At 43.9% G+C, this 27,904-nt stretch overlaps 1 protein-coding gene across 1 annotated transcript; it reads right to left on the reverse strand.

The window, feature by feature from the left end:
- Nucleotides 1–6,256: 6,256 nt before the first annotated feature.
- On the reverse strand, nucleotides 6,257–24,322 carry BAG3 (BAG cochaperone 3). The gene is made up of 4 exons (XM_056352467.1): nucleotides 24,063–24,322; nucleotides 12,415–12,771; nucleotides 9,942–10,322; nucleotides 6,257–7,635 (listed from the first exon to the last, which is right to left on the reverse strand). Exons 1-4 carry the CDS (start codon nucleotides 24,246–24,248, stop codon nucleotides 6,865–6,867), a joined length of 1,695 nt encoding a protein of 564 aa, XP_056208442.1. The 5' UTR covers nucleotides 24,249–24,322; the 3' UTR covers nucleotides 6,257–6,864.
- Nucleotides 24,323–27,904: the final 3,582 nt, after the last annotated feature.

Below are 27,904 nucleotides of genomic sequence, written 5' to 3' on the forward strand. Positions count from 1 at the left end.
GTCCTGGTTCTCTTCTCAAAGGGCGTCATGTAACGTTCTTCAGATTGCATTTGCCTGTGCTATGGACAACGTTATAATTGCCAACACCAAAATAGGAGCGCGTGGACATCGGTGAGTTGGTTGGTCACACTGTAGAGCAGAGGCAGAGGAGGAACTGGGACTCGGTGATGCAGAAAGCCAGTTTCTCAGCTCCATCAAATACGTATGCTGTAATTTCATAGCCATATATTGCTTCTTAGTGTAGTCAAGCATAAACTATTTAAGGCAGGGATTCCCTATGCATGTAATTGTATGTTATGCAACAAGAGCAACGTGTCTAATTGTTACTGTAAAAAAAAAAAAAAGTGTAATAATAATAATGATCACTGTGATTTCTGCCTTCCCTAGTAGTGCATATTTTCCTTGAAGTAATCAGGGACTTGTTGCTAGGTAGTTAATATTTAAGGTACCTTAAATATTTTAATGTGTCTATGCCTGCTGTTTCTAGGCAGCAATATTTGTTTATGATATTGTTATACAACCCTTTCTACCTTATATCTTTTTTTTCAGTGTAATCTAATATAGCCATACAGTTAAATCTCAGTACTGATGCTTTTTTTCGTGGAGTAGCATTTTGAAGTAGCTGTTGTTAAGAATGACAAAATATCTCTGATGCAGAAGTTTTATTCTTTGTCAGGATGCACTGCTAGTATTTTTTTCTTTCTTTGTACAACCCTCAAAACTGAGTAACATACTTAAATAAGGCCATTTAAAAGCTGGTAGTGTTTCTGTACGCTTTCAGCACCTGTTGCAGATGCTTCCACATTTCAAAAGTGCAAAACTTTGAAGTTTTAAAGTGAATTACATGATTTCAGTATTTTGGGTGGAGAGAAGCCCAATCTGGACTGAATTAGTTACCTTCATCTTTGTCCTCATGCTTGCAGGCATGTTCCCTCTTAAGAGTTGGCTTTGTACCTGGTATCCAGGCACGCAGAAATTTTGATAAACATTGGAATTTCATGGCTGAGGATCAAGATCACCTTGAATTGGAGAAATGAATTAAGGGTTGAACTCACAACTTATTTTGACCAAGGTCTCTGAACTGTTAAATCATCACATGCCAGTCTGCTCCATCTCATCCTTTCTGAGAGGTAATAAGACAAGGGAAAGAATTTCACAGTAGTTGGAAAAGCAGTGGAGAGCAGGAATGGAGATGACACAAGAGCTCGTCAGAAATGATGACACTAAGGGAAGGTCCTGGGGTCCAAATAACCACCAATACCTACTGCAATGCTTAACTAGGGGTATGTGTTAGCATTTCATCAATCCTTTGGAAGTAAAAATCTCTGTATTTTTTGCTGCTGGGCAACACTGCTTTAGGTTTTCCTTGGTTTAATCTTGATTGTATTTAAATAAAATAGAAAAACTCGCACTGCATTAAATGTTACAGCTCTTACTAGCAGATTTTACTCTGAGCTGTGCACTTGGAGAGGCAAGAGAGACTACTGACTCATATTCTTTGCTACAGATTTATATGATTTATATGGGCTGCAGAAAACATCCATCATCTGCCTGCCAACCCTGGGGAAACGCACAAGAGCGTAACTCCAGACATTGCTCATTTGTGTAAATGGAAGGAGCCGAGCTTCCCTGACAGGACAGAAATGGACGGGAACTCAAATTGTACCAAATGATGATAAGCAATATATCAGGGCTTCAAGTAATCCATGCAGGTGATTTTGCAAATTTAATCTGTTCACTGTCAGGTGCTGCAGAAATACAGCAAAGCCAGGCAAAATTCCATACCCCTTTGTTGCCGATTTCAGTGTATCTCTTGTATTGTTTTAAAACTGAGGTAACCCCCCATTTTTTAAAATCCGTTTTATATTTGTGAAGGCAGCTGAACAGCCCTGCAGACAGATCTTGTATCCACCGAGTAGATATAACAGAAGCAGTAACGCTTCAAAGTTTGTTACATTTTCTTGCCTGCTCACCTCATTCCTAGAAGAGGTACCATTTCTCATTAGGAGAAGCTACTTGTTTTCTTGTCTGTTCAGTCTCCAGCCTTTTTACCAAGACTTCCAACAACGCTATGAATTGGTGCAAGTTCTAACAGTGGTTTCTGGGTTTTTTGTGGAACACATCACAGAACACCGCACAGTCCGTCTGTAGATGTCAAACGTAAAGGACCATAGATGAAGAACTCCATACTCCATATTTAATTCTGAAACGCGAAGTTTGTCTTTACAGATCGTTGCCTTTTAGAATTCTTTTCTGCAATATGCGTCAAATGCACTTTTCATAATCTGAAATTTGATGTGAGATCCTCTACTTCTGCTTCCCCTCCCAGTTTGCTGGTGCAGGGGCATATGTAAACTGGAGGCTGGACCTGTTCCCTCCCTTTGTACAAATTCCCACCCTCTGGAGACTGCAGTGAAATTTATGGTAGGCAACGTCTAAACTAGCTTCCAATTTTTACCCTCTTTATTTTTTACAAGTTGATTATTTATAAATTCTGGAAAGGTATTTGACTGAGAATTGGTATGTTCCACTGCTTTGTAAGCAGCTCCCTGCCCACCTTAAAATAACTCTTGCTTTGGATTACACTGGCTGGCATACCATTTCGATTGTATCTAGTGTTACAAAGCGTGGACAGACTGTTCACATTCACTTAGCGAACACGGGAGTGTGGACTGGTATCATACACAACACTATGGATGCGTTGTTTGTGTAGAGCTAGGAAATCCGAATTATCCAGTATGAAAGGTTCTTCCATTGTGCAGCAAGGCGTACCTTAGTGTCATCCATTTATCTTTAAGCAAATGCTTTAGATTAAAAAGTTTAAACGGACAAGTTCATTCTATTGCTAAAATGATTGTGTTCACATTTCATTAACAATAGTATTATATATCCAGAGAAATTTGCATTTTGAATCTTTAATAGTTATGTTAAGACCCCAGGAAATCATATTTTGTATAGTTAACATGGCTTTAATCTGTATTCTGCAGCCAGTGCTACTGAGCTCAGATAAGCTTTTTCTGAAAGCCTCCTTTACCCAAGTGGCCTCAAAGGGCTGAATTTGTCAGAAAAAAACTGTTATTGATCAATATGAGCTTCTGTACAATACCAAAAATTGATCCAATATTAAATGTTTATAGGTAATGATTTAGATTGCAGTTTTGTAAGACATCTGCATTTCATTACTCGGACACAACAGGACTAAAAGCACAGCAGTTACTGCCTGTAACTAGTCTTTTAGTCTGAGCCCGTTTTGCCCTCATGTTTGTGTACGTCTTAAGTTCATGATGCAGTAGTGTCTTTTATTTGGTTACCTGCGTATTGTAAAAGATCAATACATGCACATCTAAGGAGGGCGACTGAAAACCTAGCCAATTAAAATCTCGTAAGCATACCTTGATTAATCTTTGTTCTCTTCAACAGCGATATGCCAGCCACCAGAAGCTTTTTTTTTTATTATTTCAACTATCATTTTAAGAAGCGCCATGTGATATCCTCAGAGGATACCAATACTGAGACTAGGGCTTCCTGGGCTGGCTGACATTGCTACCAGAGTGCAGTGGCATGACTCTGCACACTGCCCTGCTGCTTCCCTGCCTTCTGGGTGGAGTTTCACACATGCTTCTTTCCTTCCTCAACTTGTCTGCAAACACAGCTGAGCTAACACGAAGTTGGAAGTAAAACATATCCCAGGGAAAGGGCTTTGCCTCTTCCTGGAGAAAGGGAGGACTCGGACACCGGAGAGTGCCACAGGTCTGCCTTAGCATGCCCTTGGGGGCCATGTCACAATCTGCTGCCCCTTCCTCAGGAGATGGCTATTTGGCCCTGTGGAAATAGCCAAAACGCTGTATTTATAGGAAACACAATGCCTCGCTGCTGTGGTAGTTTAAATATAGGGAACAGGCCACTACTGGTATTTAAAATATCACTAGCTGGACAAGATAGCGCAATCAGAAAATAGCCTAAGCTTTTACAGTGATTCCATGTACAGGCTTTTCATATCCCTCTTGCTACTTTTAAATGACTTGAAGAGTGTCTTTCATTGACTTGGTGATTATTTGCTTCTTGAATAAATTAAATGCTTGACATTTACTCAAAATGAGCAACACAGTTTCATTTTTTTAATTAAAATCTTTAGGGTATTTTCATATTTTTAAAAGGCTACTGCAAATGCAGTGTGTGTATTTGAACACCTTGTATTCCACAGCACATTTGACATTTGTTGTACATGGCTGTGTTTGAAAAGTTATGTGATACAATGTAACATAATTCTTATCCCTAGTATTAAAACTCTACTTTCTACCAGTTTCAAAGCCAAGTTTCCAGTTAGTTATCCAGGGTCAAGCCACAAACCAACTAGTAACACACTGCCAAAACAGCAGGTAATAGAGAAGCCTTTTCCTCTCCTCTGCCAGATAGCCACATCATTGGTACCGATGCAAGGAAGCTCTGCAAAGCACAGCTCAGATGTTTACAGGGAATGGGAGGGAATCTTCCATCTGTTCCCTCCTTCACAACTCCCTCCTCCCAGCCCACATGCCGAATTTGTAGCTATGCTGATGCGTCAAGACATATATGCTGGACTGGGTGTAGTTTACTCTTGAGCAACAGAGGAAACAAAGAGAGACTATGACTCAGAGCAACAGCCTTGCAGCTCCAGGACTGCCAAATCTGCTTTCCCTTATTAGGCCAGATCATGAAACCTTGCTTCATTTTGAGTAGTACCTAATCTGCAGTATCATCACGGACTTAAATAATCAACTTTTAAAGTACCGCTTAGTGGAGTGTAACTCTACCTCTAACTTTGCTTCTTTAAAAAAAAAAAAAGTTGTAATTAAATTTGACTCCACCTACTCTGACCAGCACTGAATGGTGTAACATGAATCAGGCTCCATTAGCAGTGAATGACACATTTTACAAGGATAGCACCTGCTTAACTTCCTGTAAATGGTATGTTTTTATGACTATAATCTGAATTTCCACATTACCATCTCAACTAATGAGGTGGTTTTGATCTGAGTTAGTTTACTGGGCTACCAAGAGAAACCAGAAGGAGACAGAGCCTCACATCTCCCACAGACCTTGTTTATAGCTTAACTGCAAGAACTCATGGCTGATTTTCCTTGATTTAAATATTTTTGTTATATGATGTCAGAGATGCATGTCCTCAACTGAAATTTAACCCTGCAGGAGAATGTGTCACTGAAGTGAGTTCATACAAGAATTATGCAGGCAGATGAACTTTCACACCTCTTCTGCTAGAATGCCTACCATGCTGCTCCAAGAGCTAGAGTAGCCAAACAGTTACAAGACATTGTGTATTCTTACACGGCATTGTTGACTATCAAAATGAAACTAAAAGAAGCATCAACCTTCTACTTACAGCTAAACAGACAGGTCACAGCCCAACTGTTACTTCACAACACTTGTTGCATTACAAGTCACATGCTATATTGTTATTTTAATGTAACAAGTGACAGTTCTAGACAACTGCTCTCAACTTGCCTCTTAAAACAAGGTTTCTAGATGGGTTTAAACCTAATTACCAATCTAATCTCATGATTCGGAGTATAATTCAGTAAGTAATCAGTTGCCTTCAAACAGCTATACTTAAGTTTCGTCATATGCTATCATGTAAAAAAAGAAAAAAAATTGTTCATTTTACAAATGCAAGTCAAAGGTAACTTTTGGAGTTTGTTCATGACCCCTTCATCCTTTGCACTCATTCTGCACTGGTCTGACTCTGCTGCTTCCATTTTACAAGGATGTAGCTGAAGTATGTTTTATGTCCCTTGCTTAAGCCTAAGTTGCCAATCACTTAGAGCAACCATGAAGTATTGCTTTAATAGTTCACAAAGTGAAAAGACTACCTCTTAATTATATTTGCTCTATGAATACAGAGTGTGTTTGGCTGGAAATTCAGGAGTAGTTGTTAATAAAAAGACTACTGACTTTGCAGAACAAGTTCAGATGCTGGAAAGTATATTTCTGTAAGACAACAGCAGTAGATAGATTTCTTAATGTTATAAACACTTCTGTTAAATGGTTTTGAGTGGTACCTCAAATGGTGAAACTCCCAAGGCCAGGGGGAGAAGTAAAAGGAAATACTAAGCCAAATTCTTTCCTCAATTCATGTATGTGATACAGAAACAACATTAAAAGGAAGCAAGTGAAAGAAGAAAGGCACATTTTGGTCTTGATGAGAAAGCAGCTATCAGACAAACTACAATGATGGGCTAAAAGAAAAAAAAAAAATATCTGTGTTTAGAAGAGTGTATTTGAAACCAAATACTGCCCTTACATTTCCAGCTTATAAAATCACAGGACTAAATTAGGCTTCTATATTATTTTATTTCCCTCTTAAAATATAGCATTGAAGTCCTGCACACATATAAATATCCCTACAGTTTCTTACACACTTTCTATCCATCATTACTTAAAGTGCCCAACTGTGAACATTAAAAATAAAAACATTACTGTTAAGAGTGGCTATACTTAAAAGGACTGGTATTCTGACTATGCAGGCCACTGATTTTACAAAAATCACCTGCAAAAGAATACACCCTAAACAACACGCATCAATATTAACCCTGAAGTAGCTGGCTTTTTTCCTCCACTCAGCTGATCTACAAGTGATTAATGTACAGGGTTTATTTTTGAAACATGTCTTTTACATAGTGTAAGAATAAAGGATAAATGCATTACTTTCTAACTCCCTCCTTCCCCCAACAGAGTGTTTACTGTGTCCCAAGCTGCTATGTTGATTAAAAACCAGTTGAAAAGAGCTCTGGAAATGCATGCAACTTAAAATTCACTTAAACACACTTCAAGTTATAAAGTCTGAGAGATTTTAATTCCAGCACGTGGCTATGGTTCAGTTGGATTATTAGATGTGTTTGTTGTAGTGGTGAGATTGGTAAACACTTCCTCCTTAGTTTCAGGCTGATGTCTTTCCACTTTGGGTTCCTCTTTGGCATCTTTGTTACTGGCATCTCCCTTGCTCTTGACTACCACAGGCTCAATCTCCATGATTTCCTGTGGTGGTTTAGGCTCTGGCAAGTTTGGCTGAAGTCCATCAACTTGAACAGGTTCTGGGACATCTTCTGCTTTCTGTTCAAGTCTTTCCAAAATGTTCTGGACCTTCCTTACACCATCTCTCCTGGCCTGGCGCACATCCGCACGACCCTCGGGGTCCACCGAGTCTAGGGCTAGCAACTCTTTGGTCAAGTACTCTTCAATCATCAAGTATTTTTTGTCAGTTTTCTTGCCTTCAAAGGAGTCGACTGCCTGCTCAAGCATTTGTACTTTCTCCAGAATTGCCTCCACTTTCAAAACACCAGGATGCTTTTCAGGTTCTCCTGTTTCCATCGTCTTCGGTGTTGCTGCTTCTTCAGGAGGTGGCCTTTCCTGGGGGGGAACAATCTTAGCTGGGCAGGGAACTTTTTTGTCAGCTTTCTCTGCCTGGGCTGGAGGCTTCTGGGGTGGTAGTTTAGAATCTGGTTCTTGGTGGGTGACCTGAATTGGGATGTAAGATGATGGTGCCTCACTTTCGGGTGGGACTGCCTTGTTTTCAGGTTTGATTTCAGGTGGTGGGGATGGTTTCAGTGGTTCTTGAGGTGGGGCTTGTTGCTGAGAAACCTGGTGAGCAAGGCAAGTTTGTGTTGAGACACAGTGAACAGCACTCCTTATTTCCTTCTAAAGAACAAGAAATCTAACATCCAATTTTCTGTACTTCTAGAAGTGCAATTTTTGCACACACCAGATGATTAACTTTTCCTGTGCATTGCTGAATTTTACTGTTTTAAAATAAAACAGCACTGTGCTTAAGAGTTCAGTTATCGTTTCCAAGGCATTGCTGATTACATGCACCAATGAACTCTTAAGACATTAAATTTCAACCCACCAAATCCTGCCCATGCTCACTAAAATCAGCCCTATGAGCAGTTTTATAAGATATCACCTTAAAAGCAAAGCCCTCACCTGACTTAAGCCAGTAAGATTTGGTGCAGCTGACTGCAGCACAGTCGAGATTTCATCCCCAGTGCACCACTAACTAAGAGCTGTGTTTCTCAGAAAACTAACTACTTTTGAGTTTTAATCACATTTTGGGCTATTCTCATCCTGTTCCCATTTTCAGGACATTCCTTTTTTTACTGCTTGTTTTCACTTCTACTGGTTCTATCTTTACAGTACTTACATGAAGAGGTTACTATGTCAATCTTATTACACTGTAGTGATTAGAGACAATCCCTAGGGTTACTACAAATCTAACTGTTATCAAATCAGAAGTTTCTTGAAATTGAGATTATATTTGAAATCTTGGCAGAAAACTAGAATTAGCGAGACCTGTATTCTCCTTCCCCTGCCACCCCCTCCACTTACTTGTGCATATATACCGTGATTTTGGGAAGGTACTACATCCAGCTCTCACGGATTAACATGGCTGAAGCAAAATTACCTACACATTTACATTTAAACCAAGTAAGTAAATGGCCTACACTGACAAGCTGTTACTGCTTTCAAGCACAAAATTTGATTACAGTTACAATGCTAACTTATTTTTACAGGTGTGAACTGAGTTCCCTAATCAGCTGGCTCAATATTAGATCAAACTTGAAATTTAGACAAAAGTACGTAAATATTTATAATAAAAACAAGAAAGACGTTGTAAAAATGAGGATGTTACAAATAGTTAATAAAACTATTATTTTAATAAATAGTTCAAATTCAAATAGTTCCAATTCAAAACTATCTCCTAGCCTTGGGAGAAGGAATAGACACCACAAATACCTCAAGTTGGGGCATAACAAGGTAAGCTCCAAGAGAATGAAATGGTTAATGAGACCAAACAAGAATTACTTGAACTAGGCATGAACTACTCTAATTAGCATACTAAAACATCCACCCTCCAGCAAAGAAAGCCCCCTACTAACAAAGCCCCCTCCCCACAGAACATGCAAGGTGAAAGAAAATAATGCTGTACCTTTAAACAGAAATGAGGCTTGTAAGAACCAATGAGAGTTAAATTATTAATTACTAAATGTAATTGTAAACCCTTGTTCGAAGTGTATAAAATGTTTTACAATGTGTGAAGAGGAATGCTAGCTTTGTGCATTTAGCAGCTAGCTCCCATCTCTGCGCAGACGTGCAATAAATGGTATCTTGACTCTGCACACTGGCTAAAGAACTCCCTTTGTGAGACAACATAACGCAGAACGTGCCATTAAATCTGAAGTCTTCATCATTTTGTCCTAGCACCTGGGTTTTCAAAGGTATCAACCTAATACTTCTGTCATTTTTTTTTGTTCGTTCACATTTTTAATGTGAAATCTCTCCAGAGAGGAAATCAAGTCTTGTTTTCGTACATACCCTCTTCCACACACTCAGTTGTCAAATTCCCAGTAGTCCTTAGCTGTAGTTTTAGTAAGAATTTTAACATGGAAAAAACGTCTGATGAGCAACATGTTCTATGAGCAAGAGCGTGCTTTATGTAGGAAGAATAAAAAGCTCAGACTAGATTTTGGTGATCCTCTTTCTTCATGACTAAAATTACTTGGTTCGTCTGATGCTATCCTAAATGGTTCTGAGACATCAATGAAGTATATTTACACAGATGTCATAAATCCCAGAGACCTGATTTTCTTCTCACAAACATAATGCAACATCAGTGACCTCAGTGTAATTACACCAAATTATACTCTGACGAGAGGAAAATCAAATTGTGTGTTAAATCATATTTCAGTAATCTAAAGACTCCACACTCCCGATAGGTGGAAAGGCAATTTGCTTATAACATTATCTCAGTATCTCCTGGTTTGTTTTAAAGCCAGAAATAGAGACTGCTTTACGTGCTTTCACATACCTGTGAGTACAAGTTAATTTTTCAGCTCCAGCCACACTGAACAAAATACCTGGCAGGTAATTCCCTTCCCCATTCTACATACCTGGGGTCTGTCTACAACTGTCTGCACTCGGATGGGAGCTGGGGGCTGTATCTGGGTGGTAACTCTGGCTGGTGAGCTTTCACGGCTCGACGAGCCTCTCTGAGACACTCTGAACGGAGACTGCGCTCGTGCCGTCTTGGGCTCCCTCTCATCTGGTTGAATTCTATGAAACACTGGTTGGTGGGCTTGGTATTCACTCTGCTGGGCAGGGTAGTGGGTCTTCTGTGCCTGATGGTAGACTTGTGTTGGTTGCCGTTGGATATTTTCGTGGATCACAGGAATTGGAATATAACCACGAGGAAGCTGATGGCTTCCTGCATTGGGTCTGCCAGAGGACTGAGGGGAAGCGGTTGAAGAATCGGAAGCTCCAGGAGATTGAGGCTGCCACAAAAACAAAATCCATTATTGTATTTTAACCATTTTGTTCTCACAGTACTTTTAATTTCCAAAGAGAAAAGGAGATGGTCACAGAAACTGAACTCATGTTTCCAGCACACAAGGGATCCACTTCCTTGGTTTTCTGGCCAAGGGCCTCACTAGATAAAACCACAGAAGTTGAGAGCATCATTATAACAAGTAGAAACCTGAGCTACAGCATTCCCAGCCCTCAAATGAGCAGGGAGTGGATGCTCAGTCAGAATGTTTGCTACTTTTGCATGGCTGTTCCTGTCTAAGCCTGTTAAATTTGAGGTAAACTGAAGTTAAGCAAACAAATTACATGCTAGAGACAAAAAACCAACCCCTTAACAGAGGCATACAACATCTAGACTTCTGATCCCAGTCACACTTAACAGATTTTGTTTGTTTGGGGTTTTTTGTTTGTTTGGTTTTGGGTTGGTTTGTTTTTTTAAGTATGTAATTGAGTAGCAGGCTACGGCAATGCACATATGGCTAATGCTCCCTTTCCCCCCCCCAGGCCCTCCCAACACCTTAGCCCCTTGGCACCAGCAGCAAAAACCACACAAAAACTTCAACCTGCTGTTAGCAGAAGTAAGCACTGGGCTCACTGCAGAATCCAGTTCCCAGCCTGTTCCAATTTGTGGGTCTGCAGTTTGGGGAAAGGCAGTTTGTTTGCTCACAGCTCCCTCCCACCGCCTGCTATGCCAATCCATCACCTCACCTACTCTGCACCAATGCCAGCAGCTGCCAGGCTATTCTCTGACCAGTTTCACTCACTAAGAGGAAAAAAATGATTTCCTGATGGGTTTGTTACACAGCTCAGTGAAAGCCTGGAGCTGGCAGAGGAGAGAACAGGACCACACAGCCAGAAGACAAGAAAAGGGCAGGCAAGGCAGAAGGGGAACATGACCCTTCTTTCAGTGCTGGTGAACTGCCCAGCTGCCTGTGAAAATGCTGGTTTGCATTATGGTACCCATCCTTACCACTGCTGGTAGCCTTGTTGACATGGGGTCTGAAGGTACAATCACAGGCTCTGGTCAGTCGATACCCACACTGTGCTGCCTAAAGCTTGTAACAGCAAGTTCTGAGGTCCTCAGTAGTTACCTCAGAGGACTTCAGTAAGAGGCACAGAAGACATGTTCCTGAAGCCACTCTACATACAAGGCAAAGCTGTGCAGTGTTGGGAGAAGGAAAAGCTGAGCCTCTTGTCCTGGTACTGCATGGACAAGGCATCGTTAATCAAGACAACTGAAGAAACCTGCTAACAGAATTTTAATTATGTTCCTCAGACTCCAGACAGGGTTCAGAAAAAGCCACCACCGCTGAATTACAGACCTGGTGAAGGCTGAATTTCCTGCTCATCTTACTTTGAATAAAAATGAGGATGGTATTTCCATATATTGCAAGAATACCAATTCTGTAAAATGTCTAGAGAGAACAGGCAAACCAAAATCCTGCCTTCCGAAAAAAAAAAAGTCACCCTGCTTGCTTTTTGTTAAGAGTTCACAGTTTGAAAATATTCTAACATGCCACTGAAGGACAAACATCCATATGGCTGTAAAAGTTAATTGTGAAGTATTTTTAATCTATACACTGAATACACCTGAAATATTAAATTGGAAAGTAAAGATCACAGCAATAGGACTTGTGAAATGGTCTGGGTTGTTAGCCAACTGGCCACTTCAGTTTTGTCTCTCCTGCTTTGATCACTTCGGTGTGACTCATGGTGCAGAACAGAGACTTTATATCCTCCGCTTGTGGGGGAACCAGTATAAACAATCCTCCCCTGCTGCAGGCCCTGGGCAGCTCTGAGGCTCCCTTTCTGCAGAAGCCATTTACATGCATTGATTTCTGCAGAACCATTCTAGAATGAAAGCAAGCTATGCTAGAAAAACCTTACATATTTATGCTGCCATGACTGTGCACTTTTGCATTTTAATACTCTGGAAGTATTGGGAAAATGCAATCCTGTGGCAAGTTTGGCTTTCTGAAGGATAAACTACCCGCGTGACATTCAGGCCATAAATGCTGCAAGGACCAATGCAAACACACCCCAGCAACACTGACAAGTTACCTCGGGTCCGTGTGTGGCCGGCGCTTGGGCTGCTGCAGCTGCTGTTGTCTGTCCACATTGTTTATCTGTCTGAGAAGCCTCCGGCGGTCCCCTCGGAGGGGACTCGGGGCCGGCATAGGCCCCCCTTAGAGGTGGCTGTGCCTGCACCGTAGTAGGCACAGCTTCTGTCTTGTATCGCTGCACACCAGGCTGTGGAGCAGAAAAGCACGGGTGCTGCTGTCTGCCATCGATGCCCTCATGGATGACAGGAATAGGGATATAGCCAGCCCGGAGCTTGGGGTATCCCATGTTTCCTTCTCTTGCTGGCAGCTGCTTGGGGCTATCACGAGATGGACCATTTGCTGATGACTGGCCTTCCTAGAAGTTAAAAACATCACATAGCACTTGGTAGCTCAATACATCTGGCAAGAAAGAACTGCCCTAAAGGTCTGTCCCAATATCAGCTGCATATAAGAAGCTCTGACTCTCTCAGGTCCGTGCAGGGCAGCTAACAGCAGGTGCTAACACCCCAGATCTGCAGGCAAGAGAAGAGACGAAGCTAAAAAAAAAAAAATCTGCTTACATATGAGGCTTTTACCCTCACTTCTCCTAACTACCAACTTTGGCTTTAAAACACCTGCCTAATTACAGCAGGATCTCTTACTTAGTGCGCATTACCTGCATTTAGCCAACAGCCCACCCCTTCAGATGGAGCTCTTCCAATTCAACAAAGTGTGTGTGGGACCAGAGGCATTTCCTTAGTACCTCTCAGAACTCACCCATGCTACAGGTAACATCTGAAAAGGTACTTCCAAGGAAGCCTAATCCCACCAGAAGCACAATGTATGTTGGTATTGCTCTTCCCACTGGCTATCTGAGCAGTATCATGCTGCATACTGAAGAATATATTCACTTTCAGCAAGGTGAGGATCCAGTTCAGCAAATACTGAGGGAAAAGACGACAGGATAGTGTAATGAAGAGGAAAACCACTGAAAAGCAAGCTGAAATCCTGTGTCGCCCGAGTATGTTCACCAGACAATGTCAAAGCTCTGGCAAGGGTGGAAGTGGTTTGTACTAAGAGCCCTCACAAGTCCTCTAGTAAGTTCTTCCTGCATCGGTCATTCTATTTTGAGGCCCCACGAGGGCCAAGTTCCAGATGTATCTCTAAGTCAGATCATATAACAAGCACCTCTGTCATTCAGAGGGTAATGTCATTATTCAGTAAGAGGAGAATTTAATAAGGGGACATATGGTGCAAGTGTTGGAAACCCTATTTTTAAAGAGGTGTTTAAGCGGCAAAAATATTTTATGTTGCTTCTGTACACATTAACATACTCATTCATTAAGAATATTTTACCAACCCGATTTTGAGTGTTCTTCCTGTATGACAGTATCCCCTTAAAAAGTAATTTCTGAGAATTCCTGTAAGCAGTGAAACTGCAGAGAATAAAGGCTATTATGTAGGCAAGCTATTAAAATAAAGGTAGCAAGCACTCAAAGGACCAAGTTCAAAGTCAGAGCCCTGATGTTGCATTTCCTTTTACTCATTAAAAAAACCCTCCACAAACAACGGAAAAATTCTGGAGAAGGCACAAAGGAGAGCCAGGCCTAGAAAGTTCGCACAGAGAAATAATCTTCAATTGGCTTTTCCAGTTGCAGAAAAAGGATGATCTCATGCCAAGGTCTGCACCAGATCCACTGCTGACCGATGAGTCATTTTCAATTCACCCCACCAGGAAACCGCATTCCTCTGCTCCACACAGGCTGTCAGGGGGCTTCAGGACCCCAGGCACCAACAACCATTTCCCAGTTCACCAGCACGGCCCTGAGCCCACAGCACTCCCGGCAGCCATCTCTCCCAGGATCCGGAGGGATGCAACGTTACGCCAGCAAACTGCATTTGCCGGAAAATAAATTTGAGGTGCGCTCAGCTAGCAACAATGTGAGGCAGAGCCAGAGCCAAATGTTTGCCGGCGCGTGGAGCCGAGCAGGCTGCCGAGCTGGGAGGGAAACTGATGGTTCGACAGTCGGAAGAAGCACCTTGCTGCTCGCCCGGTGCTGACTCCGGCATTCTGCGCCCAGCGTGCCCCAGCTGCTCCGCACAGTCTCCCTGACGGAGGGAGCAGGCGGGTGAAACACGAGAGTTTTCTCAGGACACAGGCTGCCAGTCACCCCACCTACAGGCACGGCTCCCCCGGCTATAAAAAGGAGATTCACTCACTTCCAGCCTTGCCAGACTCCCTGCAGAAAGGGTCGGGGCAGCAGCACCTATAGATGCCCTGACATGAGAAGGCTCTCTGCCATGCTTGCTCCGTTCCACCTGGGTGGGTGACAGATCTGCCCTAGCTGCCAGCTCTTCTCTTGGCATTTTAGGGGTCTAATGTTCTGAACTGCTCCATTTGGGGATAAGACCTTCCATCTTCTGGAGTAAGCCACAATGACAAATGCTTGCCAAGGCTTCAACAGGGACAGTGTCCCACTGCCTTCCTGCCCCCCCCCCCCCCCCTTAACACCCTCCTGGGAGTCTGACCATGGGCCTTCCCCTCCCTTGGCTTAATTTTCAGACCCTTCAGGCTGCCCTTGTTTTGAACCCTTTTCTTTTATCTTTGCTATCTGAGAAATCTGCCTCTGCAACTTAAGCCCTGGTAAGAAATACAAAAGAGCCAGCCCAAAACCAAAGAAAAATCAGGTTGGACTGCTTTTTCAAACCATTCAGTTTATATCCAAGGTTAAACTTCTGGCAAGTTTAATGCTTTTTTTAATAGAAACGCCGACCCCTGTAAGAGCCACAGCATAAACTATAGTCTCATAACCTGTCATTTATTCTTACAGCTTCAGACAAGCTGTGCTGCTCCTGGGGAAAGTCAGTATTTTGAACTGGTCCTCTGATCCAGGCATTTTCTCCCCTGAAGTCAGGTCTGCTAACCACAGACCAATTTTTGTGTGTGTCTCTTAACAGCACAGTCACACTGCAGCAGTTCTCAGCAAAGGAAGAAGTGCAGCATCCCTCCCCCTCCCCCCCCCCCCCCATCATCAGTAGCTCAGATCCCTCTGCTTCATAGTTAGGAAAGGTGCTCTCATCACAACTGCTCTTCCTGACCCACACTGTTCTCTTCGACACTGAACTGGTATGTAACTCTAAAAAACTGGCTCGCACAAGCAACTGTTCTAATCACCACATCCTCAACATTCCTTCTTTCCTGTTCCCTTTCTTCCCACCATTTGGTATGTCCATGAACATGCACAATCCCGTGTACTTTGAAATGCCCTGCACTGAGGAATGACACTACAGCACCACGACTGAAGACTAAAGAGGCCTTGGGTTCAGGAAGGTGGCTGCAAGTGGTTTAAGTTCATTTTTAGTGAGAATCCAGCAGAACAGTGAGTGCATGTGGATCCCAATACTCCCCCATAGTCAAGCTTTTCAGTTCTGCTTGGTGCATGGAAACCTGCATTTCCAGCCTGGACAAACAGGTTCTGGAAGGCTTCAGAAGCTCAGGTGTGCCTGGGGACACTGCAGCCAAGGAGGAGGAATGGAATTGAGCTCTGGAATACTCTAGTCTTAACACTACAGAGCAGAGATTCATGGGTTCCTTCTGAATACTTTAATTCCCATCCCACAGAAGAGGTAGGCAGGAGACCAAAAATGGCTGTGTTTTGTTTTCATTTGCCTCCTATCAAATAGTTCTTGCTCATTATATTAACAAACATGCTATCCGAAAAAGCCCAGAGCTCACATTTAACACAAATCTACACAGAGAGATATGACCAATAAACAAGTGACAAGCCTTAGTCCATCATCCTTCCTAGTTTAAGCACAAAGACCAGAAAACCACCTCGTATTACTGCATTTAAAAAGCTGAAGTAAATTTCTCCTGCCCTCAATCCAAGGAAACAAAAAGTTCTTGACAATAAAGTCGAGAAAAACTGTATTATTCTCAGAGTATCAATGAATTTTCCCCATAAGCAGCAGGGTTGACCACCAGCACCGCCGGAATCCTGGCTGGGATCACACGTTTCTTTTACATTTAAGAGACAGAATCCCCAAAAAGGACGGAGCACAAAAATGCAGAAGTCTCCCTCTAGCAGCTCAGAAATGTTAACAACAGTCCTGGCCTACACTGCATGTAGGCCTGAATCAGCCAGCAGCTCAGGCCCCATCCACCATTTCAGGAGGTGCCCAGCAAGCGTCAAGGAGTCACCACGGCCAGTCAAACGAAAGAAGAGCATCGCTGTGTTTTGGACAAGCTGCGAGCGGGAGAGCCAAGCTGTGCTGGGAGATCTGCTCAGCAGGAATGACAGCGCTCCCACCTCTCAGGACGAGGACATGCGTTTCTGTTGTGAGGCCATCACCATGATAAATAAAGGTGCAGCCAGCACAAGTTGTGCAATTGGAAAAAACACTTCATACCCCCACATCCTACTCTTGGCTTCCCATGGGAAGGGCACGGTCAGGAGTGACGCTAAAATCCTCAAACTTGCTCAGATTTTAAGTCAGTTCTGACACTGTGTGGCATTAGACTGAAGAACACTGACAGCAAGAGAAAAACCACAGAAAAGAACTCCTGGTACAGCTGTACTATCTATCCGGAGTAGATAATGGCATAACTCCTAATGGGTCCTGGTGGCTGCTTAAGTGCTATTCCAGACTGAAACGCAGAAACCTGCAAATTCAGTCACTGCTGATGCTAGCAAACTGCCACTGGAGTCATCCAGATGGCTGTACTAATGGAATGAAATTAGATTACTTGAATAGTTCTGCCAAACTTGCAATCTCCTTTCTGAGACTCCTTGCACAATACATTTTTCCTTCCTCTTATACTGAAGTGGTCTATAGAAAAAGTTAAAAAGCTGGTTTTGCTGCCATCATACTGCCATGTTTCTTGACCTGTACTGATATTATTTGCAGTACAGTGAATTAAGTTCTCTAAAGCATGTTATGCATTATACACACATGTAGCACCTTTGCAGCTCTTGCAAAACAGCAATGCAAATATTTAAATTGTGCTTGTTTTGTAAATATGATCCAGCAAAGGAACACAAGTTTCACTAACATTCCCAAGAGATGAACAATCTCTTTCTGTATGCAAACAGAAGGTCTACTGACTTCAGTACATTCTGAACTTCTAAGCTGCTGCTATAAAGTATCATGCAAATGAAAGCACTCTGGTTGCTCAAATGACTGAGAAAACACCAGTATTTGACAAAATGTGACTTGAGAGAACAGCTCCTGTGATTTTAAGCCAGATCCTACATATTCAGCAAGAAGGGAGTAATACAATTCTGTTCTTCCACAACAGAATACAACGGTAACTAAAACCAGTGACCAAAATACCACAAGTAAGTTTTCTTTACACATATATTCAAATTATTTTTTTATCAGACGCTGCCATAATAACCAAAACCGCCAGCAGTACCCAACAATTGTATCCAAGAATGGTGTACCAATTCCAGTTATTAAACCCTCACCATTTTATGTCTTGGAAAGGCAAAACTTTAGCCATTAGAACTAGATTTCACATCCACTTGTATTTTACTTTTGGCCAGACCTTTTCTTTCTTTTCTGTTGTACTAAGTAAATAAATCTAAACTACTACACTAGCTTTGCCACCGACAGAAATCGGCATATCCAAGTACTCCTAAAAAGTTTCTCAACACTGCTTTCTGTTTAAGCATATTAATAGTACAACATTAGCATAAAGTACATTTCATTAATACTTCCCAGAGAAGTAGACAAGTGGGAAGGTGGAGAGTGATTTGCTCTCAGCGCTGACCCCTGACTTCCTCCTGTCGTGCTTCAGCTACTGAAGGTTTTCACATGCTCACTCTTTTACTCATAATTTGTGCTTAAATATATATACTGAGCACATAGGCATTTAAGCAAGATATCATTAGCTAATGACTGAAGGAACCATGAATAAGCTCAGTCGCATGAGCTGTCTCAGTAGAACTCTGTTGGTCACATCATGTAACCCATTTATATGCCAAGCTGCTTTTGATGTTTCCCTTGTTGAATGCTGAGCTCTATTTCCTAACATACACATGTATAGGCAAATAGGCCTTTTGTTCTCTCTTGTAATCATCATGTTGTGTTATGCACGTATTACATTAACATATGCTCTAATGATGAAGCACAATGATGTCATTAGAAATAAATAAACACCATTAAAAATTTGAGGAGAAATCTATTCCTAAGCTTTCCAGAACAGAAAGCCTTACTGGAGCAAGTAACGTTGGCTATCTTGCAGGCCAATCTTGTTTCAGAAACTAAAACTGTTCTTCTTTTGATCACTAAGACCATTCTTTCTTTGGCTAAAATGCCTTGGTGCAGACAGGACAAAACTTGCCCTTTATGCCCATGAGTGGAAGTTGGCCCATGCACCAAAACAATCCGATGGGCCAAACTGAACATGTTCAGAGAAAGCAGCACTGACTGCTACAAAGAGTAAGCACTCTTAGAGAGCTGGTATCACTACCCATCGTATCAGCTTTAATGGACGGGGTTAAAGAAAAGCTCTTTAGAGTGCCAACAGAAATATCCTTGTCAAGGGTGATGAGAATGACACACTTTATTCAGTTATTTCAGTTCACTGCCTGCTTACCTAAGCAGCAGGTGGTCAACCTGTTGCTTTCCTGCTATTAGCTGCGAGCCAGAAATGTGGAACATGGAACAAAGTACAAGCCTCAAGAACTAGCAAAACACCAAAGCATAAAAAAGGTGAATAAGTAGCTAACAATTGAAGAGTTGGCTGTGAATTGCACAGGTTGTTAGGATCTACATGTTCATTCATATTTCATTTCGCACACAGAAGTTTTCTGACCTCCTTGAACAACCATTTTCTAGCACTATAAAAACACCTGCTACACTGCACCCTATTTATCCATTACAAGGCTTTGCCATCAGCCATTTAAACAAAAAAAAAAAAAAAAAAAAAAAAAAAGTACTTTAATGCTACCTGACCTACTGGGCAATGTTAGACAAGTTGCTTCCCCACTCCACGTCTCATTTTCCTGTCTGTAAAACCAGGAAGGAAAAATAAAGAATCAAACCAACAGCTTCTACAACATGTCTGAGGATACATTTTTTGTCTATAATTAAGTAATATAATTTGTGTGAACAAGCCATTTATTCCATTTCATATTTCTGTTTCACTTGGCAAGGAGAGGGCATAGCTGCCACAGAAAGAGGTGGAGTTGCCCAGAGAGTGATACTGTCTGTATACCCCAAAGCCTGTTAAGATTATTGCCTGCCTTATCATTGTTCAAGTGGTAACAATTCTATTTTTCCAAAACCACACAGCATAAGTCCTGCCTGTGTGTATGTTGTAAAATATAAAAATATGATTCATAGGTAAGAATGCTGCCCCCTGGCACAAATACTCTTCCTTCCTCCTTTAGGTAAGGGGTACACTGTCAGGAGTTACACAGAAACATGCAAAACCCTCCCTGCTTCTCCCTCTTGCCCAGACAGTGCTTATTTCTAGCACCATTTCCTTGTGTTCCTTTCTCTGATTTCCAATCTGATCCACCCTTGGTTTTCAGATTAATCGGTATCTCCATAAATTAACTCCCTGCTTACCATGTTCTATCAAAGGGGGCTTGAAAAAACTACACAAAGCAGCTTCAAGGAATCTGGACAAAGCCAGTACACAAGCCTCCAAAAATTCCCTACTGATAATTTTACCACTCATACATATTATGCCTTTTATATATAGTACCTTTTTAATCCTGCAACTAACTCATTAACCTGACTGTGACAGAACACACATCAGCATAAGTAATGTAAAAGAACTGCAGGTAAGAGACACCTAAATTGTTACCTAGTCTTACATTCCCTTCGCTGGTGTGAAGCGCCATAGAAGGCGCAGAGTTTTCAGACAGGCTGTATTGAACTTTTAGTGCAATTTCTAATTTAGTCTACCAAGAATTTTTCAGTCAACTTGAACGCAAGAAGTCAGTGCTCAAAAATAAGTTCACTGCTAAAGAGATGGGAATCGAGTGACTTAAGACTTATTTGGGGAAGCAGAGAGAAAAGAGACACAAGAGTCATGAAGGGTGAGGACAGAAACTGAGGTGTAGTTAGTTGTTCCCCACATGCCAACAGTGTAGGTAGCTGCTCCCCAAATACCAACGAAGCCATCCATGGCTGCTCCTCGCTTCCTTCAGGCCTGTGCAGTCATCGTTGCAACCAACAGATGCATCACTTCACTGACTGCTCCCAGACTTTGTGGCTGGCTGCTACAGCTTTTATCTCAAACCTAAAGCATTAGTGAGCTATCGATCACTGTAATATTAGTCCAGTGAGGCTCAGCACAGTCAATTCCTTTGGTCTATTTTTAGCTACAGCATTTCCCGTTGGGTTTACTGCATGTGGAAACAACATATGGAAGGGGCATCAATAAATGTTTATACAAGCCTCTTTCTGTTTTGTCCTTTAAATGTAATTATTTTTACCAACACTTTGGGGAATACCGAAAACAACCATTTAACACTAAGGCAAACTTGCAGAAAGTATGCAGAGCTGTGATGGCATAAGCTAACACAGAAAACACCAACAACAGGTAAGCACAGGAAAACAGTAATTCAACCAAAAAAGACAGGCAGAGTGACAGTGCTACTAAATGCTCAGTAGAAGTATGCATATACACACTTAGTGATATTGATTGTACCTTTTCCTTTGACTGTCTTATTAACTAATTACACACTTCAAAGAAAGTAATTATAGTCTACCAAGAGGTTTGGTTAATAAATGTTTTTCAGTAATTTGCAAAGTCATGACTTCTCACTGGAGTAGGGTAAGAGATTTTCTTTTCTTTCTCTGGAAGGCCTCCCTAGTCCAGCCTTACACTGCAGTCATTTCATACAAGTCATAAAACTAAACACGCAGAGGAGGGACACCCATCCTTTAAGTGAGTAAAAAAAAGGCCAGACTGAACAAGAAAATAACAAGAGTGCCACCTGAATCTATGAACACATGTAAAATACATATTTAAATGCAAAAACAAGGTCTGGTTCTGTTGACTTAAAATGGCTCTGTCATGGGTTAAAATTTTAGAAGAGCCATTTCTCATTTTACCTGATTATGTATCTGGTATGGTTTGCTGCAGTCAGCGTAGTTACACTGATGTGAAGCCTAGAGTAATGGGAAGATCAAGACCATCCAATTGGGAAAAGCAGAACTTCATTATTAATACTGTCTCGGCTACATTACTTAGCCAGAAAAGCCCAGCTGGCTTTAGACCTGTGGCTCCTTTACTGTTGCCCACTTACAGTGTAATACCTCATTTCATTGCCAAGATCTCTTCAGAAAGGGAACAAATATTCAGAGAGAATACTGACAGCCATAGTGTGAAGGTTATTTAAAGACTATCATAAAGGTGATTAAAAAAATCACCTGATTTCAGAGAAAGCAAGGCATCAGTAAACTCTGTACAAGTCTGCGCTTTGTATCATCACCCTTGAAGGTGATGAAGGTACATGAAGTCTTACACACAGTCAGCCTTTCCAATTCTCAGCTCACCTCAAAAGCTCCCAAGTTCTCATTTGAGCTAGACTGAGAATAAGGAAAATCAGAAAGCTGTTCATACCTAGTCCCTCCCTGCATCTGTGATTTTGTCCTTTCTAACCGTTTCCATTTTTAAAAAAAGTAATGCCTTCAAAAATCACTGCTGGATTTGAACTGCAGTATCAGTGGGTAAGCTGTCTTCTTTGGCATTGCCTAGCTAAGGAAATATTTAGGAAGAGAAATATTTCCTTGAGCCCAATTCCAAGATTCTTTTGCTAAATAGTACCCATGTCCTTATGAAATACACTGGTACTTAACAAGCAAGTGATTTCAGAAGCTGTCCATTAATTCCAGCAGATATTCTTAACTCAAGGCTCTGACGAATGGCTGTACGAGATCAGTTACACACAACTTCTATCACCATAAACTGGAGCTTTTATTCCTTTCAACAACACCCAAAAAATCAACAATTCTCCAACATTCATCTCTGGAAGCACTTCTGTCTCTCTCAGTGAATGATCCCAAAGCATACACACATTTCTGTTTATAGTGAGGAATAAGATTTTCCTGTTTGGAAAAAGGTGTATCCCACATAAACCAAGGTGCAACTCTACCTGTAATAACCCATGCAAGTCAGCAAAAGAGGAAGCACTTTTCATTACCACAGATTTCACATCAGAGAGGGGTGAAAATATTTGGGGCTTTTTTTTCCATGGAACCCACTCAAGCAGAGTACTGATCCATCAGAGTAGCTGAGATTATTAAAAGCAGCTTAAATACGACCTTTCAGTTAAATAGGTTAGTTTCAAGCGGTATTTCCGCAACAGAAGCTCTGAGTGAACACTGCACTCTTCTCATGTATGTTTTATGGCTATAAAAACCCCCATACTAGGTATTATTTTATTGCCGCAACAGCCCACGTTAGCAGGTGCCTCATCACAGCAGGAAAATGGTGCCCCTGAAACAGAGTTAAAGCCCTTTTTCTATGCCAGCCTCAATATTCGTATTATCGTTACATTTTTCTAAGACCTCTCTGTATTATTACTAGAATTATGTCCTTTATTTATAGATCTAGCCCTGAGCAAGCTGCAGTGGGGGTTAGTTTGTGGCAGAAGAGCCCGTGGCTGCCCTCGCACAGGCGCCTGCTCACAGCCCGCACTCGCAAACCGGGCAACTGCTATTTTAAGACGCAGTCCGTTCTTAAAATGATAAGTTATGCCGAGCGCTTCGACCCGCACCTTCTACGCGAGGGCGGAGCAGAATAGCGGCAAGGGGCACGGCGCAGGGCCGCTGCGGCCCCGCCACCGTGTGCTGGGGGCTCGGCTCACAGCCGGGGCTGCGGCGCCCGGCCCGGGGCTCCCCCGGCGCAGCACGGGCCCAGCCGGCCCCGGGCTCCCGGCCAGCCGCCCGGCTCCGCGCCGCCACCCCCGCCTCTCCCGGCGCCGGCCGCCCCGCTCCGCGCCCGGGTAACGTGGCGGAGCCCCCTCCCCGGCGGGGGGGCCCCGCCCGCGGCCACGCCGCTCGCAGCCAAGTGGCACGGCAACCCCGCCGAGAATCCTGTTCCCACCGGGCAACTTCTACTTCGGCTCCAGTTTCCAGCACTTTCTGCCCACAGCCGTTGCACTGCGAAATACCGGCGGGGGTCCGAGGGCTGCGCGGCCCGGAGCGGGAGGCTCTGCCCCGAGGGGCCATGCCCCGGGGCCCGGCGGGGCCGCAGCCGCCCTCCCCTCCCGCCTCTCCCTCCATGGACATATTTGGACTAAGATACGGCTTTTCTCTGAGCATGCTTGAGAGCAAAACCAGAGCGGGCAGCTGCTGAGAGTTTGTTACCAGACAGCGGGAGAGGAAAAGAACAGAAAAAAAAAAAAAGAAAAAAGATTACAAAAAAAAAAGGAAAAATAAAGATAAAAATAGAAAAGAAAAAAACCCTTGACAAGTAAGAGTCCAGGCTGGGCTTCGTATTTTTTTAAGGGTATTCATTCTTTGGGCTGCTCACAGCTGACAACCAGACCCATCAGACGCAGAGCCTCCCCACAGGCCAGATGGGCTTAACCGACTTCGAAGCAAACGCGGCCGGGCCGCGGTACCGGGCGCCGTGACGCGCCGGCGAGGGGCCCGCAGTGCGCCAGAGACAAAGGGCAGCGCCGGCCCCCCCCGCCGTACCTGCGCCGCCGCCCGCAGCCGCGGGTCGCTCCAGGTGGTGGTGCGGCTGTTGTGATCCACGAAGAAGGGCCAGCCCGTCTGCGGGTCGATCTTGATCTCCCAGCCCGGGGGCAGCGGCTCGGCGCTGCCCTCCATCTGCGGCTGCTGCTGTGGCGGCGGCGGCGGGGAGTGCGCGGCGGCGCTCATGGCGGGCCGTGCCGTGCCGTGCCCAGTACCGGGCGGGGGCGCCGGCCCGGCGGCTTTATCCGCCGCGGGGCGGGGGGGCGGAGGCGCGGGGCTGGAAGTGTCTGGAAACGGCGGCGCGGGGGGCGGCGGCGGAGGAGGGCCGAGGGCCGGGGGAGGGCCGCGTACGAGGAGGAGGACGGGCTGCGGAGCGAGCCGGCCGGCTGGCTGGCTGGAAACTTCTGGGTGTCTCCAGCACGGCTCGGCCGTCCCGCGGGTTACCGGACGCGTCTCGCCGGGCCGGGCCGCCCTCCGGCCCCGCGGCACCGGGCAGCAGCGGGACGCGCCTCCCCGGTCCCCTGTGGAGGAGCCCGGCGGGGCCGCTCCCGGGACAGCGCTGGGGAAGGCGCACAAGGCACTGGCTGCACCGCCCCGAGCTGCTGCGGCAGCCCCGGCCCGGCCGCGGTGTGGGGCGGCCCGTGCCCGCGGCGCGATCGCCGCGTCCCGCCGCCCCGTCAGCCCGGAGCCGCGCCCGGCGGCACTTCGCCCTGTCACTGGCGATTCGAGGTGATCGCTGACAAATAACAACTAAATCACGTTTCTTCCCAAACAAGGGCGCGGGCGGGCATTGTGCTGCAGGTCCGACTGGTCTGAACTTTCTCAGCGCGTTGCGGGTGGGTGCCCCGGCCCTCAGTTTCCCTTGGGAGCACATCTGAGGGCAGGGAACCCTCCGCGAGCTGTACAGGCCTCCCGTTCCCCGTGGGTGCTGCACCGGCGGGACATGCACTCGGCACGTTTGGTTTGAGGTAACTTGTGCTTCACCACTACACCACTTGCCGTCAGTCATCTGACAGTCACAGGAACAGCCACAGATGCCTGTTGGTAGTTACTTTAGAAGAGTGAATGCGCAGCGTCCCTCAAGTGCAGACACAAAGCTATTTGCTTCAAGGAATTCAGGGTACGCGTTCCTTGGAGATAGCTGCTCATTCCCCAAGTATCTCTTACTTCAGAAAAGCCTACTTGGCCTGTTCACATCCCCGAGGGCAGTCAGGATCTCCTCCTCCTTGGGGCAGGATCAAAGAAAGACCTTTCGATACTGCTTGACACTGATCACTATTCATCTTTTGACAGAGTGACTTTTGCTTATCATACAACCCTGGTAATTGCTCAAACTTGCTCCTTCAGTCCTGCAGCTCTTCCATCCTGTATATCCCTCACCTTCGGAGCCACGCTGTGGTCCATCACCGACCTGGATTCCTGGCCTGGTTGTTGTGTGTCTTTGACTCATAACTAGCATCTCCTTTCAGATGCCTGTGTTACCATCACCATTACTGACTTTCCCTGCAGCAACAAGGCACACACCTCGTGCATCTCACAGGCAGCCCTGGGCTGCAGTGCCTGTCTCTGGACGCATGTCCTACCTCTGCTACCTCTCCAGCTCTCTCAGTGACATAAGGCCTCTCTGCCCAGCCTCATGAATGTCAGCAGTTGCCTCAAAAGATGTAATATCAGAGAATTACTCCACTTCCAATCTGTAGAGATCTGCAGAGGAATTTCACTCTTGTCTCCTAACAGAAAGGCATGCTTAGACCATATGGTCTGTGTAGCATATGCCAGAGTCTTTGCCAAATCAACAAAAGCAGCTGATTCAGGCAGGGGGGACACAGATGTTAAAAGGTCTTGCAGGAAAATTGCTCTTGTAAGTTGAGGAAGTGATACAGATGGGGTTTGTAGCTGATAAAGAGAGATGTGAAGAATGGGGTTCCTTTGTTTTGCTGCAGCTGGCAGCTAACCATGTACTCCACAGAGGTAATGAGTAAGGTCAACAAGTAGGTGAAAAAGGAAAATCCAAAGGGGTATCTAAGAGGCTTAAATTAGACATTTTTGTGAGGGCACACCCTCCTAAGAAATGGAGGGGATTGTATTTCACAGAAATTAGCATGGGCTAGTGGTTCGGGATTCACTTGAGCTGCTGCAGGAAAGAAACCCATAGGTGGAGAAACATCCAGCTGGAGAGAGAGCAGTCTGGGCTGAGAAGGAAAAGCATTTTAGTGATTGAATTGAGTTGGCTAGACCTCATACTTTTTCTGTTAATTAAATTGTCTTTCTTGACAGGTGGCTTTTAGCTTGGTTTCTCGTGAAGGTTAAAGGACTCCCAGCTAGGTAGTTTATACAGGATAGTGGTACAGGGGTTCACGTCTTGTTCTTTTGTATTGTGCTGTCGCCAGATCGTAACTGCAGCCCTGAGGCAATATGGTTTCTAGTTTTTATACTGTCATTAGCCATATTTCAGATCAGCATGATTTATGGAAATGTTCATGTAAGGAATACTGCCAAGCAAAAATCTTGGGTTCAGGACAATTTGTTATTAAGATAAGTAGGTCTCTGTTGTGTCTGGCTAATCTCAGATGAGACTGGAAGCTAAAGGTCTATATATTCCATTTCAGAAGGAAAAACAACCACGAAGCATTTGCTATTTTTTGTCATCTTCATATAGGTGCAACCACAGTACTCCTCATTTCTCCAGGTGCTGTCTGCACTGTGATTTGCACACCGAGGAATACCAATCTAGGCATTTGCTCCAGTGTTCTAATACAACTAGAAACTGTGTAATTGCAGTTACCCAGGATTAGTAAAATCTACAGGGTTTTCACATGTTTGTTTCTCTTGAACATGGGCTGATTCTAGGTAAACCAGCTAGAAAGCTATTAGGCTTGTATGCACAACTGGATTTCCAAGGAATAACCCAGGACCCCAAAGCAAAGCAAAGACATTCCTTCCTCAAGCTATCAGTTGCACTGTTTCTCAATTTTAACTTTAGAACTGTGGAGAAAAGCCTCAGCTTCTGAGTTACACAATGGCCTGTGGTTACTTGAGTTGTAGGTATGGCTGTTTTCCAGAAATCTCAGGACAGTGTATTAGCTAGACAGAGGATGGACTGCCCTGGGGAGTCACTGTGTGCTGCCGGACCTCCCTTTGCGGATGGATCAGTAGATGTCTGCATAGGTGATCTCCTTCATCTACAGTTCACACGAGGTCTCTCATTACAGATCTGTCTAAGATGGTCAGGCATGTTTGTGTGGACTGTCCTGCTGCAAGAGAGCTCCTTCGTAGATGCACTCCAGCTCTAGCTCAAGTTGTATGAAGCAGCACTGTTGTAACAATATGATTGTTACTCGTTGTATGAACAAGTAGAAATCTCTGGTCTGTCAGGAAACGTCTTGCAGTAAGCTCTGAATTGGCTTTCTACCTCCTGAGAATCCGTGGCAATTTAGCAGATCACCCGAACAGAAAAGGTGCTGCTGTTCAGGACTTGCTGAACGTTGAAGTGCTTGTTCAGGATCGGGTGTTTTAGAAAGCTGTTATTGATGAACCTGTGGGCAAGTGATGCATATGGCACATGTCTAGTGCTGTATTTCTAAGCAGGCATCAGTCCAAGTTCTCTGCTGGATGCAGTTAAGATTGAGTCATATGAAAGCTCTGTTAATAAATGCAGCAAGCGCACAGAGTTTCTCAATCTTCAGATTCAAGAAATGTGATGAATTTCACCAGCGTGATTTCCATTGCCTGATGTTTCATCCAAATCCAGAGTATCAATACTGAATAGCCCAGAACTCCTCCGGTTGCATTTTGAATATCCTGCTCCAGGTATACGAACCATTTCAGCTAAAAGCAAAAAG

This window comes from Falco biarmicus, chromosome 9 (assembly GCF_023638135.1).
Source record: "Falco biarmicus isolate bFalBia1 chromosome 9, bFalBia1.pri, whole genome shotgun sequence".
Lineage (NCBI taxonomy): Eukaryota > Metazoa > Chordata > Aves > Falconiformes > Falconidae > Falco > Falco biarmicus.